Source organism: Saccopteryx bilineata, chromosome 4 (assembly GCF_036850765.1).
Source record: "Saccopteryx bilineata isolate mSacBil1 chromosome 4, mSacBil1_pri_phased_curated, whole genome shotgun sequence".
Lineage (NCBI taxonomy): Eukaryota > Metazoa > Chordata > Mammalia > Chiroptera > Emballonuridae > Saccopteryx > Saccopteryx bilineata.
In genome coordinates, this window is record NC_089493.1 from 61,487,965 (window position 1) to 61,502,526 (window position 14,562).

The window sequence follows — 14,562 nt, forward strand, 5'->3', positions numbered from 1 at the left end:
AGAAGGCCACTGCTTGAGGTGGCTGGCACTGGTGGGGGCAGGCTGAATGAACTCAGAACAGGCTCAAAGGAGAAAGAGAAGGGGCGAGTGGTTTTGTTAGCATATGTATATGTGCATATGTGCTGAGGGTGGTGGTAGGTACATTTGGGCTTAACAGTAACCCCCCATTTAAGTGATGCCCAATGTTACAAGATTGGATGCTTGCCCTTCTGTGGGTAGTTGCCCTTCTGCTAGGGGTAGACATAGGATGTGTGTGTGTGTGTGTGTGTGTGTGTGTGTGAAGGCCAAGCAATGGTGTGTCATGTGTACCATACTTCCCCATGTATAAGGTGCATCCTTTTTCAAAAAATTTGGGGTCTAAAAACTGGGTGTGTCTTATACAGTGGTTGTAGATTTTAAACTTCCATTTCCTGCTTTTTTGTGCTTGTTTTTGCGCTCATTGTTGAAGACAGTGATTCGTCATCAGACACAGTTGAGGACAAGCTAATGGATGGGAGTTTTGACAGTGATGAGGAGTTGTATGAATTTTATGATGAATAAAACTTGAGTTCAATAACTTTATGTAATACATTTTTTTTTCAAATTTTGGGCCCCCAAATTAAGGTGCGTCTTACACATGGGGGTGTCTTATACACGGGGAAATATGGTACATGTGGTGGTGGGGGTAAGAAGAGTGTGAGTGTGAGGTATAAAGGGTGTTGGCTGACTGGTGTCTTGCTGCCCACTGTTTGGGCTGTGGGCACTCTTTATGGGATGACAATAAGAGTCATCAATGAGGGGCAGGGGCCTTAGCTTGCAGTCTAACTCTGCCACTTATCACTACATGGTGGTGAGCATGCAGAGCCTCTCTGAAGCTGTTTCCTCCTTTTAAAAATGGGCTTAAGTGTTCCCCCATTATGGGTAGTTGTGAGGGTAGGATGAGACAGCACGTGTGAAAGTGCCTGGCTTCTAGAAGGTGTTAAACCAGTGACACCTGTTCCCTTCCTCCACACTGGATGGACCAGGCATGGTTCTGAGCCCCACGCGTAGATGCCAGTTTTAGTGGTTCACCCCACGCTTACCCACACACAAGCACTTCATGGCCCATCTAGGTTTTGACACTAGGTCAAGGTCACATATGTGGTTGCAGCATAGCCCAATTCTGGGCACTCCTTGTCCTAATCTGAAGCCTGCACACTCTCTCCTGTATGTACTGCTGCTTCTGGAACTCTCCCTGGAAATCAGTGAAGACCTTCCTAAGAAGTAGCTGAGAAAAGCCAAAGACACACCGACTCCCCAAGTCACATTCTGGCCGGTCATCTCACCAACCAGAAGAAAAAAGTGCTCTTACCAGGTGGGCAGCACTAGAAGCCATTTCTCACCACTGGATGAGTACCCAGCAGAAGGCAGAGAGGGAGAGGTGGGGAGGTGGAGTGAAAGGGGCAGCAGCAGGGAGTTGGAGACCTGGGGTCACACAGTGCATTTGCTGCTCACAAGTGGTGTGACTCTGGGAAGATTTAACTTCTTTAAATCTCAATTTATTTACTGGAAAACTAATCAATCCCACCCCCACCCATCCCTGTCTCTGTCACCTATCTCTTGATCTGTCTCTTTGGGTTGTTGAGAGGATTAAATAATAAGTGAGATAATTCGTGCAGCACATCCAGCATGGTGCCTAGATGGAGGCCTCCATAAACACCAGTAATCTCCCTTTCACCCACTGCCTCATCTGACTTGCTAATTAGGACTAATTAGATAAGGTGCTTGCTTAGCATATTTACTCAATGTGGATTTATTTCCCTCCCCTCTCTCTTAAAAAACTGGCTCCCAAACTGGTCAAGATTCTTCCTGAGAGACTTGAGAATAGCAATGGGTGATAAGTTTCCCCGTTTTACTCAGCGACTGTTTCCCGGGTCCCGGCAGCTATGGCCGCACCCGCCCAGTGTTTACTCGCCAGAGGCGGACCCACGGCTGTAGAAAATAGATCCTTTGATGGTTTTGTCAAGATGTCTTGGGTGCCAGAGGAATGAGGGCCAAGATAGTCATCCTTTGTGAAACTAACCGGAGGCGATTTTTGTTATGCCCAGCCAGACCCTGCACTAAAATATTTAGTACAATTCGATGTCCTTGAAAAATATGGATCATGGCTTCTCTGTAACCAGGGTTGGGCAAGTCCGTTCTTTTACAAATTGACACATATTCATCAAACGCGAGGGTGGGGGCCGGCAGTGAAACAGACTTTGGGGGCCAATTCAGAGATGATTATGGCCGTGGTGGGTGGAGAAGGAGGTAGTTATAGTGGCTTAGATTAAAGGCTGCATGCTAGCACCATCCATGAAGATCTATTTCTGTGCTCTCTGATACAGCGACCATGTATTTGAGTGCCTGGAAGGTGGCTAGTGTGGTAGAGGAATTGAATTTCTGATTTTATTTAATTTAAATAGCCACATATGGTTAGTGGCTACTGTTGTAGTAATATAATGTTATAGTAATTAAATAGATAGAAATATAAAAAAATATGGAAGATATATAAAAGTAATTAAGATATAATATTAAAATTAATTAAGGAAATTAAATAAAGTTATGCCATCTGGATAGGAATTAATATAGTGTGTGCAGATGTGATAAACAGACTCTGACTTTTGAGCAGGGCCCAGTTAGTGTGCGTGTGAAGTTACACATAGATAAGAAGTGGCTTGATGTGACATTTCAGTAGATTAACAAAGGGCTCCCTGTGAGGAACTCCCCAAAAAGGTGGTTTGAGGTGATAATCCTGCAGATTGACACCTGTTAGAAGGCATTGGCCAGAAAGGTACTAAAGTTGAGGGCTCCCCTGCTGAGGTAGTTGCCCAGACTCCAAAGTGAACATCAACAGTCTCCACGCAGCTCTGAGCTCTGACCAAAGATAGCCGAGAGGAGCATGCCGACGGGTCCCCCTTAAGCTGTACCCTGGCACGCCAAAAGGATTTGTGAGTAATAAATTGCCTATTTGATTCTTGCAACTAACTTTGTGTGTTGGTCTCGTGTTTTTCCTCCTGTGGCAGTTAGTGTCGGCACTGAGAAGTAGCATCCTCATAGCCGCCTCAAGAGTAGTCTCAAGAGGCTGCCAGCCCTGCTGACAAGCAGCAGGAGTGTCCCACTGCACGGGGAAGTCAAATCAGGGCCACCTGATTGAGGTAGAGCTTGGGCTCTACTGGGGCAGCTCCCATATTGGATGACATAGCATTAAACAGATGGCAGCATCCTGGTGAGCAGCCACTTCCAAGCAGGTGAAGTCTCACCTGAGTGTACTTCTCAGCCGTTCCCAGGGCAGCTTGGTGTGACCGCAGGGCTGCTCCCCCCACCAGCGAGCAGATTAGGACTTGGCTTACTGGAAGGACTGAGGCAGAACTGGGGAGAAGTTGGAGGTGCCTGAGAAGGGGAGGGTACAGTGCAGGCCCCAGCATATCACTGGAACCTTTGTCAGGGGCGGAGGTGTGGGTTCTGACCAGTTTCAGGCAGTCCTGCCCTGTAATCCTGCTCCATAATCACCGGGCCTGGAGGCCTTCTAGATGGGTAGTTGGCAATAAAGAGACCCAAGTGTTGTCTCCAAGGGACTCGTGGCCTGTTTACCTGGGACGGCACTGAGCACATACTGCACGGCAGGGGGTTGGTCTTCCCCAAGTCCCCTGGGGTAGGGACTCTGCCTACCCTGCCTGGCTCAATTAATCTTTGAAGAAGAAATGAACAAGTAATCACATCAGATTTGGTAGCTGCTGTATGAGTTATACTGCCCTAATGTGATTCTTTGGTCTTTTTAATAGAAAAGGAGCTCACACCAGCAGCAGGAGGTGGTCGGGCACCCGGGGCCTTGGCTAGAGGGTGGAACTCAGCCTGGCTTGTGCCTACTGTACTTTCTCCCCCCTTATCTTTCTGCAGACACTCTCCTCCTTGCCCCACCTCCAAGCCCCCAGCAGCTCTCCTTAGGCTGGACCCAGCTCCTCACTTCAAATGCACAGCCCAGGCCCGGATGGCAGAAACTGAGCCTTCTTCCCAGCTGATCTCAAGGAGAAAGCAAACCCCTCCCCTTCTCCTCTCCTGCCTCCTGCACCCCCACAAACAGACCAGGGCAGGTGACTGGGGCAAAAAACAATCACTCAGCTAGTTGTTTGGAGGTTTGGGTCTAAATGGTGGCTCTGCCAGGACTCTGCTTTGTGATCCTGGGCAAATGATTTTGCCCATCTGGGCCTCAGTTTCCCAGCCTGCAAAGTTGGCAGGGTTGAGCAGCCTCTCCAATGCTACCACTCCAGGGTTAGAGTAGACCCAGTGACAGGTGAGCGGAGAGCCTTCATCACTCCAGGTAAGGTTCGCCATTTGAAAGAGGAGCTGGTTAGCCCAGATGAGCAAGTGTCTGATCCGCAGCCTGTGGTTGGGGAGCTCCCCGAAGCAGGAGACCTTCCAAATTCCCTCACCTGCTCACAGACACTACTGGCTCCTCCACCCTGAAGGCACAGAGAGCAGAGGGGACCCGCTGGCCCCTCAGGTGGGAAAGATCCTGCCCCTCACTCCAAGTATTCTCAGAGGCTACCAACTGCCCACAACGGATTTCTGTCATTCCTGGGCTGGCTTGGCTCAGGGAAGGGAAATCTGTTTGGAGAGCAAAAGTTCTGATAAACAGAGGAATCCCATGCCTAAAAAATAAGTCGCCTGGGAGACTGAACTTGGGGCCTGATAGTAAAAAGGAGCACTGCACTGGGCGTCGTATGCACCTGGGTGCTAGGCCTCCCTCCAGGCCCTGGGTAGGTCACCCCATCTAAGTTTTGCTCTCCTCTTAACATGGGATAGTGTTGGTCAAATAAGTTTGTAAATATGATGTATATGTTTGCTCGCTTTGGGTGTGGGGGACAGGCTGTAAGTTGGCAAAATCATTATAGCCTAAGACTTAGTTTTAAGACTAAGCCTTTCTCTCCCTTCTAATACTAAGGTCTTCTCAAAACTAAGCTTTTCCCCACACCCTTGACTGTTGCATGATAGGGGGTGGTGCACTCTTATGAGGAATCCCATTTATGCCTCAGATATGTGGCTTTGTATCAGAGATACATAATAATGTATACTTCATTATTTGTATATTGGCTTAAAGGCTTTAATTTTTTACACTATAAAATGAGGCAGACCAGAGGCTCTTGCTCTCTCGTTTCCTGCTATCAGCATTGCAGAGGTCTCCCTGATCCCTTGCCCTCTATGGAAAAAGCAGGTTTTCTGCTTTTCCCTTGGCTTCTCTTGTGGCTTGCCTGTCTTGGTGAGACACCAATAAACAGAATGGCCCACCATCCTCTGACTCTGCCATTTCTTTACCATTTGCCGGAATTCAATGAGAACCTGCATGTGAATGGCCACGATGGCAGCCCCTGGCCATACAGAGAGTAACCAGCCAGGCTGACCCTGTGTGGCTGCTGTGGGCACCACAAGGAATTGATGGCTGCATTGATTTACATAAAACACCGTGCAAATGCAAAGTAGTGGTGACATGCAGTCGCCTTCTGCAGATACAAATGTTTGCACAGTCATACTCAAACAGCACAACACGGGCTCCTCCCAGTGCCGGCAAGCAGGGGCTCGGAAACAGTAAGATGTTAAATCACTCATGTACTGTTATAAGGATTAGGCAGAAATGTTAATGGCAACAGATGCCTCCTGGTTCCCTCTAGGAAGATTTAGGCTCCAGTGGAGTATTTCTCTGTTGGTTTCAGTCCAAGATGTCGCCACAGCCCTTTCTCTGACCTCCTGTTCAACCCAGAGAGGTTCAGGGCTCAGTTTCTGCCTGAGGTGAGGATCCGACTGACAGGCTATGATATCCTGTAAGATCAGCTAATTCAAACTGTAGGGGAACCAAGGGGCTGCAAATGCAGCCTGGGGCGGGTTTTCTGTGGAGGTCAGAAGCAGATGAAAGCACTGGGTTCCAGTCTGGGTTTGGAGTCACCTCCCGGTCCCTGTGATGATGAGACCTGCTTGGCCGAAATAATCACTCAGGGGACCGTGAAAGTGGTTGAAATGAGGTCAACTCAGGGACGGTTCCAGAAAGTATTAAGGCTTTTCTTTTAGCACTTGGCAGCACCGTGGCCACATTCTTGGGAAAAGAGAGGCCTTGCCAATATCACTGTATGGAATCTCTGAAGTTTCAGAAACACTAAAACAGAACCTGATATCATTCCAGGAAAAGATTTCAGGAAACTTTCCGACCCTTCAGGCAGCAGGCTGCATCCTGTCCTTGCTAAGGCTCTGGGCTGCCCGCACTCACCTTTGAATGGGGACTGGGCTCGCGTCACCAGGAAGAGCTTCCTGCTGTTCTTGCTCTGCCACTGCTGGCGGATGTGGTAGCCCATCGTGTTGCAGCGGCCCTTCTTGCAGCCCAGGCACAGGCCCTGGCTGAAGCTGTCCATGCCATTGCACAGGTAGCCCGTGCTCTGCATGTTGGCGTGCAGCAAGGAATCAATGAAGAGGTGCACCGACCGCTCGTGGGCGCATTTTATGGTCTGGGTGATGGCTGGAACACAGGGCAAGAAAGATGTTATCAACCTTTAACCCAAAGTACCTTCAGCTTGAGGGGTCATCTTGTTTCTCAGTGCGGAGTAGCAGCGCATTGGCATGGAGGGCTGGGGGTTGCTGAGGTTGACCCACTGACAATGGTGCATGTTTTCAGTGACGGAAAACTTCAGGAAGAGTAGACCTCTCTGGGTCACTTGGTGTGGAGTCATAGTCCCAGGCGCCCTGCGACCACAGTGTATTATAGTAGGTGTTTGAAAAGGAACCCCAAGGCACTATGAAAATATCAAGTTATTTAAGAAAGCAAGATAGCATAATTCCTTTTAGAAATATTTCTTTCTCAGATGGTCAAAAAATGCACAAGGGCTGACACCTTGGTGGTAAGTGAGCTGGAAAAGACCTGTGTGGAATGCTTCTTCTCCTTAGTAAAGCTCGGCACACGAGGGCCGAGGCCCTCTGGTGGCTCAGCTAACGGTCTGGTAAGAGCTGAGGCCTCTCGTTCAATGTCCACCTTCTGTCCCAAAGAAGACATTATGTCCCTGAGGTCACTGGTCTGTAATACCAGCCTGGGGAGGGACTTCTAGAAGAACACACTCCAGTGACCAGGTCTGCATGGGCCCTAATGCCTGCTGCAAGCTTAGGAGGTTTAGCTACTTTTTTTTTTTAAATCTCCAAACCATCACCCAATATTTAGTAAATGATTCTCAAAGGATGTTGCAGAGCCACCATAAGCCTGTGAAATACCCAATGTGAAGGGAGAGCACAGGTAACTGCCAAAAGCACTTTCCCCATGAGTCGTAATCTCTGTTCTTGGCCACTAGTGGCTGCATTGGTTGAGCACCTGCTATTGCTCCTCTGCTCCCTGCATCATACAGCCCCTGAGGCAGCTGTTACAGTGAGGAAATGGAGCTTCAAAGACATTCACCAACTCACTTGTGCTCACCTAGCCTCACCTAGGTGGTGAGCATGGCAGAGCAGTTATCAAGTTACCTTCTATTCAGTTACAGTTGTGAGAACCACCCCAGAACAGAATCTCTTTCCAACATAATGGTGAAAAAAAAAAAAAAAAGGAGGAAACCCATAACAAGGTTGGGCAAGCTAAATAAATATACTTGGTTCCATTACTTTAGAAGTTTAGCACAAAAGAGCAAATAGCACTCATTGGTCAGAAATGCATCTACTAGGCAACTGGTTACTAAATACCATGTTGAGGTCTGTGCTGAGCTTCCAGAGGGTATAGATCTGGGAGGAAGGCTGGGTGGACAGTCAGGTGGGGACTGCTGATAACGAGAGAGGCGATGATGGCTCCAGGGAGGTGTCAGGAATGAGAGGGAAGTTCCCAAAAGGTTCTGTCAGGCCTGGGTGGCTGGAAGGCTGGGAGTCCAGCCAGAATGAGATAATGTCGAGTGTGAAGGTTGTCCTGATACAAGAGACGTGACCATGGTGATGTAATCACAAGAGTGTGTTCTCGGCTCATCTTTGGATGACTGCGGAGAGACAGGGGTATGTGAGGGTGGGGGTCTCCAGTGGGTTTACAATGAATTCATGTGTTTTAATTAAGATAATATTTTATAATAATGAGAAATTTGTAATGTCTATGGAAAGTGTGTTATTTACTGACAGTTTTGTTTTTTAACCCCATGCATGTTATCAATGTACATGTTAATGTTTCAGATTTGAGAGAGAAGTGGGATCACAACCCAGATAATGCCACATTCAGATTTTTTTTTTTTGTATTTTTCTGAAGTTGGAAATGGGGAGGCAGTCAGACAGACTCCTGCATGCACCTGACCGGGATCCACCCGGCATGCCCACCAGGGGGCGATGTTCTGCCCATCTGGAGCGTCGCTCTGCCACAATCAGAGCCACTCTAGCGCCTGAGGCAGAGGCCACAGAGCCATCCTCAGCACCCAGGCCAACTTTGCTCCAACGGAGCCTTGGCTGCGGGAGGGGAAGAGAGAGACAGAGAGGAAGGAGAGGGGGGAGGGTGGAGAAGCAGATGGGCGCTTCTCCTGTGTGCCCTGGCCGGGAATCAAACCTGGGACTCCTGCATGCCAGGCCGACGCTCTACCACTGAGCCAACCCGCCAGGGCCACATTCAGATTTTTTTCCTGAGCTGAAGGAAGTCATGAGGACATATTCAGAGCTGAACTTCAAATTGAAAGAATCTCAGTACTTGTCCTGGAGGATCAGCTGATTAAACCTCACAGAGGTGGAAGAATTATTTGCACTCTTGTGAGACCAAGAATTAAGAAGCCATGATCTATTAAATGGATCCCCATGTGAGCCAGAGTAGTGGAAGCTGCCTGAGTGAGGAAGCCTCTGGAGAAGGTGGAACAACCACAGGCATCAGAACTCAACTCTCAGAAGGGTTACTACCCTCTGAGAGACAGCACCGAGTGGGGGTAAGAGGTCGGGTACTCCCGGTGGTGCCCTCAGCCCATCCTCAGAGCTTGGGCTCCAGGACCTCTGTCTGATAAGAGGAGGGGCCTGCTGGAAGAACACCAGCCCTTACCCACTCTCACAAGCCCTCTCTCTGAGTGGACTTGGTGAGTGACACGGTGGGCCCGCCTCCTTGCCAAACTCTTCCCAGAATCCACAGGGATGGTAGAATCCACTGGATCCAGAGGCCCCATTGCAAGTGTGTGGCAGACAGGCCAGTGCCCTTGGGCATGCCTTCTTCCTCACCATTTAGGCCATGCGTGGGAATATGTCTGTAGAGCTCTAGGAAGTGGCAGCCAGGCTGGAAGGAGCCCCCGTTGGGGTAGAAGTCATAGTGTGCTACGGGCTGCTTGATGCCCACGCTCAGGCCCATGTGCTCCCGGGTAAAGGTGTGAATGGCATCCACAAAATTAGCGTCATCTGGTGAAAGACGGTCGCTGGGGGAAGTTCCTTCAAACAAAGGGCCCGCGGCATCCAGCCCTACGAGGAAAGCACGGGTGAGGGTTAGGTGGAAACAGGGGAAGGGGAAGAGAAGTGCTCTTTTTTAGCTTTTTCATGTTATTACACATTCATGAACTAGCAGGAAGAAGAAAATCTTAGGGCATAGTCTTTCTCTAAAAAATCTTGCTGCAGCTTTTTTGCCATCAAACCATAGTAATTCATAGTGCTGAAAATTGAACACAGGGTGGGCATTATCTGTGGGAAAAAGAAGTATGTAGAAATTCTCTAGGGGTAGATATAAGGTTGTGAGGGAATTCTTGATTTATTTAAGCAAATCAACTTAGAGTACCTCTCAAGCAACTTTTAAGAGCATCTGTTTACATACAAAAACCCACTGTGCTTATTGTAAGTAGTTCTAACCTACCTGTCAAAAAAAGTATTTATTTGCCAGCAGGGAGTCAATAATTTCCTTTAAACAGGCTGGCTTTTCCCCTACACTAATTTCATTTCATTGGAATGTCCAGAACAGCCTTGGGACATCACTATTCCCTGGTGAAAATATTGTGAGCAAACAGGACTGCTCCAAGTGACAGATGTATTTGCAGGAGACAAGTGGCAACTCCTGCCTGATGGCAGCTGGGGTGGTATTTATATTATTTATATACTCAAGGTTTTTTCTCCTTCTTCCTCTACCTTCTATGGGGGTCCCTTTGATGTCCCTCATCAGCCCTGGCTTTCCTCCCTGACGGGGCCAAAGGAATGGACAGGGGGCCATGGGACTGCCTGTTCTCCAGCCCTCATCAATGTCTCGGTGTGATTTCTATTCCTTTTTTCATCAGGGTGACTTTAAGATAACCACAGAGTAATTAGCCATCTTGCTGCCTCTGATGTGTAGGCCTGGCTAATAATGCCAGATGTGGGCCATGACACTAGCCAGAGTGCAGAAGGTCCTTGGCTGCTTGATACGGCCTCTGGGATTCTGTCTCAGCCTTCAGGCCTGGCTCCTTGGGGATGGGCCCATGGATCTTCTGTGGAAGGTTTTTTCACACCCAAGCTACTGAATGTTACATCACAGCACTGGGGACACCACTACTGGTCTGGAGACCAGGCCTCCCCAGTCACCAGCAAGATGAAAAAAAGAAAAAGAAAAAAGATTCTCATAATGACAAATTTGACTTGGTTTAAATGTCTGGCATTATTCCTATTTATTTTTTCATATTAAAATAAATGTCCTCTTTTATGAAGTAATAGTAACAATAGAGAGAGAGTAAAGGCCAAAAATGTTCTTACTTGATAAAATAAAAGGTCATAACAATGCTTTCATCTTAAATTTCCTTTGGATTGTTTTAGCCTGTGAAATACTGTTGAAGCTGCTCAGTCTTGAAGGGTAGGTAGGAGTTTGAAGGGTAGACTGGGCTGGGTGGGCACGTGAGTGGTGGCAAGATATTCCAGGCAGAGGGAACAGTATGCGCAAAGGCTCAGAAGCAACAGAGGCCACAGTGGGTTTGTAAAGCAGAGAGAACTCTGGTGTTACAGAAGCCTAGAACTCCAAGAAAGAACTGCTGGAGGGGAAGTTGGAGCTCTGGGGATACTACGCTGAGAAGGGCCTTGCTGGGCCATTGTAAGAATTGGTGGGCCTTGGGAACTTGGCCAGGGAACCATCTGATCAGGTGTGTTTTTCCTAATGCAACTCTGGGGCAACATGGCGGGTGAGGTAGGTGTCACGGACACCAGGGAGGAAAGGCATCCTTACATGTCTTTCTTCTTGGGTCATTTCCAAGTTGGTATAGAGCTTGGGGTGAGGTTTTTGGTTCAGAGTTCTCTCCTGCAACCCAAATGGGTCCCAGAGTAAGACCCATGTGTTTCACAAATGGAGAAACTGAGGCCCGAACATGGCTAATGTTAGCAGATTTAGGGCTATGATTTTTTTTTTTTTTTAAGTGAAAGGAGGAGAGATAGAGAGACAGACTCCTGCACGCATCCTGACTGGGATCCACCTAGTAACCTCTGTCTGGGGCCGATGCTCTAATCAACTGAGCTATCTTTAGCATCTGGGATGATGCTCGGACCAGTCGAGCCACTCACTGTGAGAGGAGAAGAGAGGGAGGGCAAGAGAAGCAGATGGTCTCTTCTCTTGTGTGCCCTGACCAGGGATTGAACCTGGGACGTTTGCATGCCAGGCTGACACTCTATCCACTGAGCCAATTAGCCAGGGCCACCAGGGCTCTGATTTTTTTTTTTTTTTTTTTGTATTTTTCTGAAGCTGGAAACGGGGAGAGACAGTCAGACTCCCGCATGTGCCCGACCGGGATCCACCCGGCACACCCACCAGGGGCGACGCTCTGCCCACCAGGGGGTGATGCTCTGCCCCTCCGGGGCGTCGCTCTGCCGCGACCAGAGCCACTCTAGCGCCTGGGGCAAAGGCCAAGGAGCCATCCCCAGTGCCTGGGCTATTTTTTCTCCAATGGAGCCTTGGCTGCAGGAGGGGAAGAGAGAGACAGAGAGGAAGGAGGGGGGGGGTGTGGAGAAGCAAATGGGCGCTTGTCCTATGTGCCCTGGCTGGGAATCGAACCTGGGTCCCCCGCACGCCAGGCCCACGCTCTACCGCTGAGCCAACCGGCCAGGGCCAGGGCTCTGATTTTTTAATGTGAACTCACATTGGGTGTTTTAAACTCTAGGTTGAAAAAAATAAACTCCTTCCTGCTATAAAAATGTACAATAAGTCTAGTTTTTTAGGTTCTGTTTGGCCTGCCTGTGAGAGGTATTCACCTGAGGGAAGGCAGTAGGAATGGAGGCTGCGATCCTGGATTCTCTGGGAAGAGCCCTCTATGACAGCGCTCACGGTTCAGACAGCGCTGCAAGTCCTCCCTCGAGCACCAAGACAGCGCAAAGGAAGCTGTGGCGGGGGGAGGGGGGTGGGGAGGTTGGGTGGGGTGGGGTGCGTGCGTGTTCATAGGAGACTGTTGGAAAAGCAAGCCCATGGTCCATGCCCCAGTGCAGTTGGGAGATTACAGTTGTTAGTTATCAGGCATGGTTACCTGTAATTCTTCCAATCTTGTGCTTTCCGCCGATATAGCTGCCAGCAAATCCTGAGACATGTGCACCCAGGCTGTACCCAATTAGATGAACATTGCTTCGAGAAAATTGAACAGACTCCTGCAAGACAGCAGGAAGATGGTTGCAGGAAGAGAAAAGCTGCTGCCCGTGTGGGTCCAGCTTGTTCAGGCTCCACCCTGCTTTTTGCACCAGATGGCGAAGGAGGTGCTTCCTTCACACTCCAGACCTAAACTGGTTTCTCACCTGCTGGCCTCTAGCCTTTCAGGCTCAGCGCCCTGGGGCCCTGCCTGGTCATGCTGCCTCCAAGTGATCCCATTCATCTGTGTAGGGTTTGGTGGCTTACAAGGTGTGTTTAGTTCCCTTAGCACATCCAAAGGGTGAGTATAGAAGGAATAGTGGGCCGGGTGGGGGGAGAAGATGATTCTACAAACTAGGGGTGCACACGAGGCAGTGGAGAGAGCCCTGGGCCCGGTCTTGGTCCTGGCCTTCCCATTCCTGCCAGCTTAGCAGAAGTGGTTCTCTCTGGGTTGCTGTCGGGGACCAGCTTGATTTGCTTGGTCTTAGCAGAAGGGAGAGAAGGGACAGGAAGGGAGACCTTACCTCTAGCCACCGGAGAAGAGCTGCAACCTCCTGGCCCACAAAGCGGGTGTTGCGGACGGCAATGACATAGTGGTTTTGGGCCAGAGTGAGCCAGTCTGCCAGCGCCACGTTCACCGGCTGCGCCACCTGCGACCTCAGCGCGGCCACCATCTTCCAGATCCAGCTTTCCAGCAAGCCGTCCACCTGAGGGTGGGCCCACAGCGCGGTCAGCCTCACCGGGAGGGCACAGGGGGAGCGTTGCACCGGTTTCCTCTCTTTCCCCGTTCACTTCTGTTTCTTCTCCAATTCTTGGCTAACACTGGGGCTTTCTCTTCAAGAGAAAGGGTTTCACAAGGGGTTCCCCGACCTTAGCACTGGTATCATTTGGGATAGATACTTTTTGTTGTGGGGCTGTCTCGTGCTTGTAGGAGGCCCAGCAGCCTTTCTAGCCCCCATCTGTGAGATGCCAGCAGCACCCCCTGCCCTCAGTTATAAAAACCAAAAACATTCTCGACTTTGCCATGTGTTTGTTGAGGGCTATCACCCCCAGCCCTCAACTGAGAACCATTTCTTACCATGTCCCTATTTGGGACTTTCCAAGCCTTAAAACAATGGAAACATCTGTGTAAATCAGGTCCTGAAAGCTGACCCCTGCTTTGAGGGTCGGCGCCCCCACCAGCTCCTCCGGAGGCTGCTCCACCGCCCTGACCCCACGGCATTCCCTCGCCTCTCCCTCACTGCACTCTGCTTGCTATAGAGAGACTAGCAGCATGGGCCACAACACAGTAGGAGCTCAATCAATGTTTGGGGGAAATTGTTCTATGCATGTACCTTGTTTGAGAGCCTATTTGCAGGGCACTGCTGACAGGTTCACATTATGCTATGTCTTAAGGGATAAACAAGAGTTCTCCTAGAAGAATAAGGGAAGGCAGGTGAATGTGGTGGTGGTTGAAGGGGTGGTCTAGGGCATTCCAGGCAGAAGGAAGAGCATGTGCAGAGGCTCAGAATCACCAAGGGACAGTGTGGGACATCTGGGGAGAGGAGAAAAAGCAGGCGTGACTGAAGACGAGGCTACAGAAGGGAAGAGCAAAGCTGATGGCTTGGCATGTCATCCAGTGTAAATTCCGTTCATTTAACAAATGTTTCCCCAGGGCCTTCTATGTGGATGTAGCATCTTGGCTTCAAATCCAGATCCTCCCAACTGTTTGCTGAGTGACCTTGGGCAAGTTATTCAACATTTCTGTGTCCCAGTTTCTTCATCTGGAAAATGGGGATAATAATAATGCCTTTCTTTCAGGATCGTTGCAAGATGAAATCAAGCACTAGATGCAAAGCACTAAGAACAGTGCCTGAAACATAATAAGCACTCAATAAATGTTAGTTATTGCTGCTGCTGCTGCTGTTTTTGTTATTATTACCCGTAATGGCAGATGTATTACTATCTGGACAAGAGTTTGAGACTGAAAAGCTCATTCTGGTAAAAGGACCCTGGTAAGAGGACCCTGCTACTTCGTGTTGCATTTATAAACAAGATATTTATTC

At 49.2% G+C, this 14,562-nt stretch overlaps 1 protein-coding gene across 1 annotated transcript in view; it reads right to left on the bottom strand.

Annotated features, from left to right (window-relative positions):
- LIPC (lipase C, hepatic type) overlaps positions 1–14,562 on the bottom strand; it is a 137,168-nt gene that overhangs the window by 14,335 nt on the left and 108,271 nt on the right. The window contains exons 3-6 of the mRNA XM_066276590.1: positions 13,042–13,224; positions 12,423–12,540; positions 9,190–9,423; positions 6,257–6,502 (exon numbers count right to left, since the gene is read on the bottom strand). Of these exons, the coding sequence (XP_066132687.1) occupies positions 6,257–6,502; positions 9,190–9,423; positions 12,423–12,540; positions 13,042–13,224 (781 nt within the window). The remainder of the gene's footprint in view (positions 1–6,256; positions 6,503–9,189; positions 9,424–12,422; positions 12,541–13,041; positions 13,225–14,562) is intronic.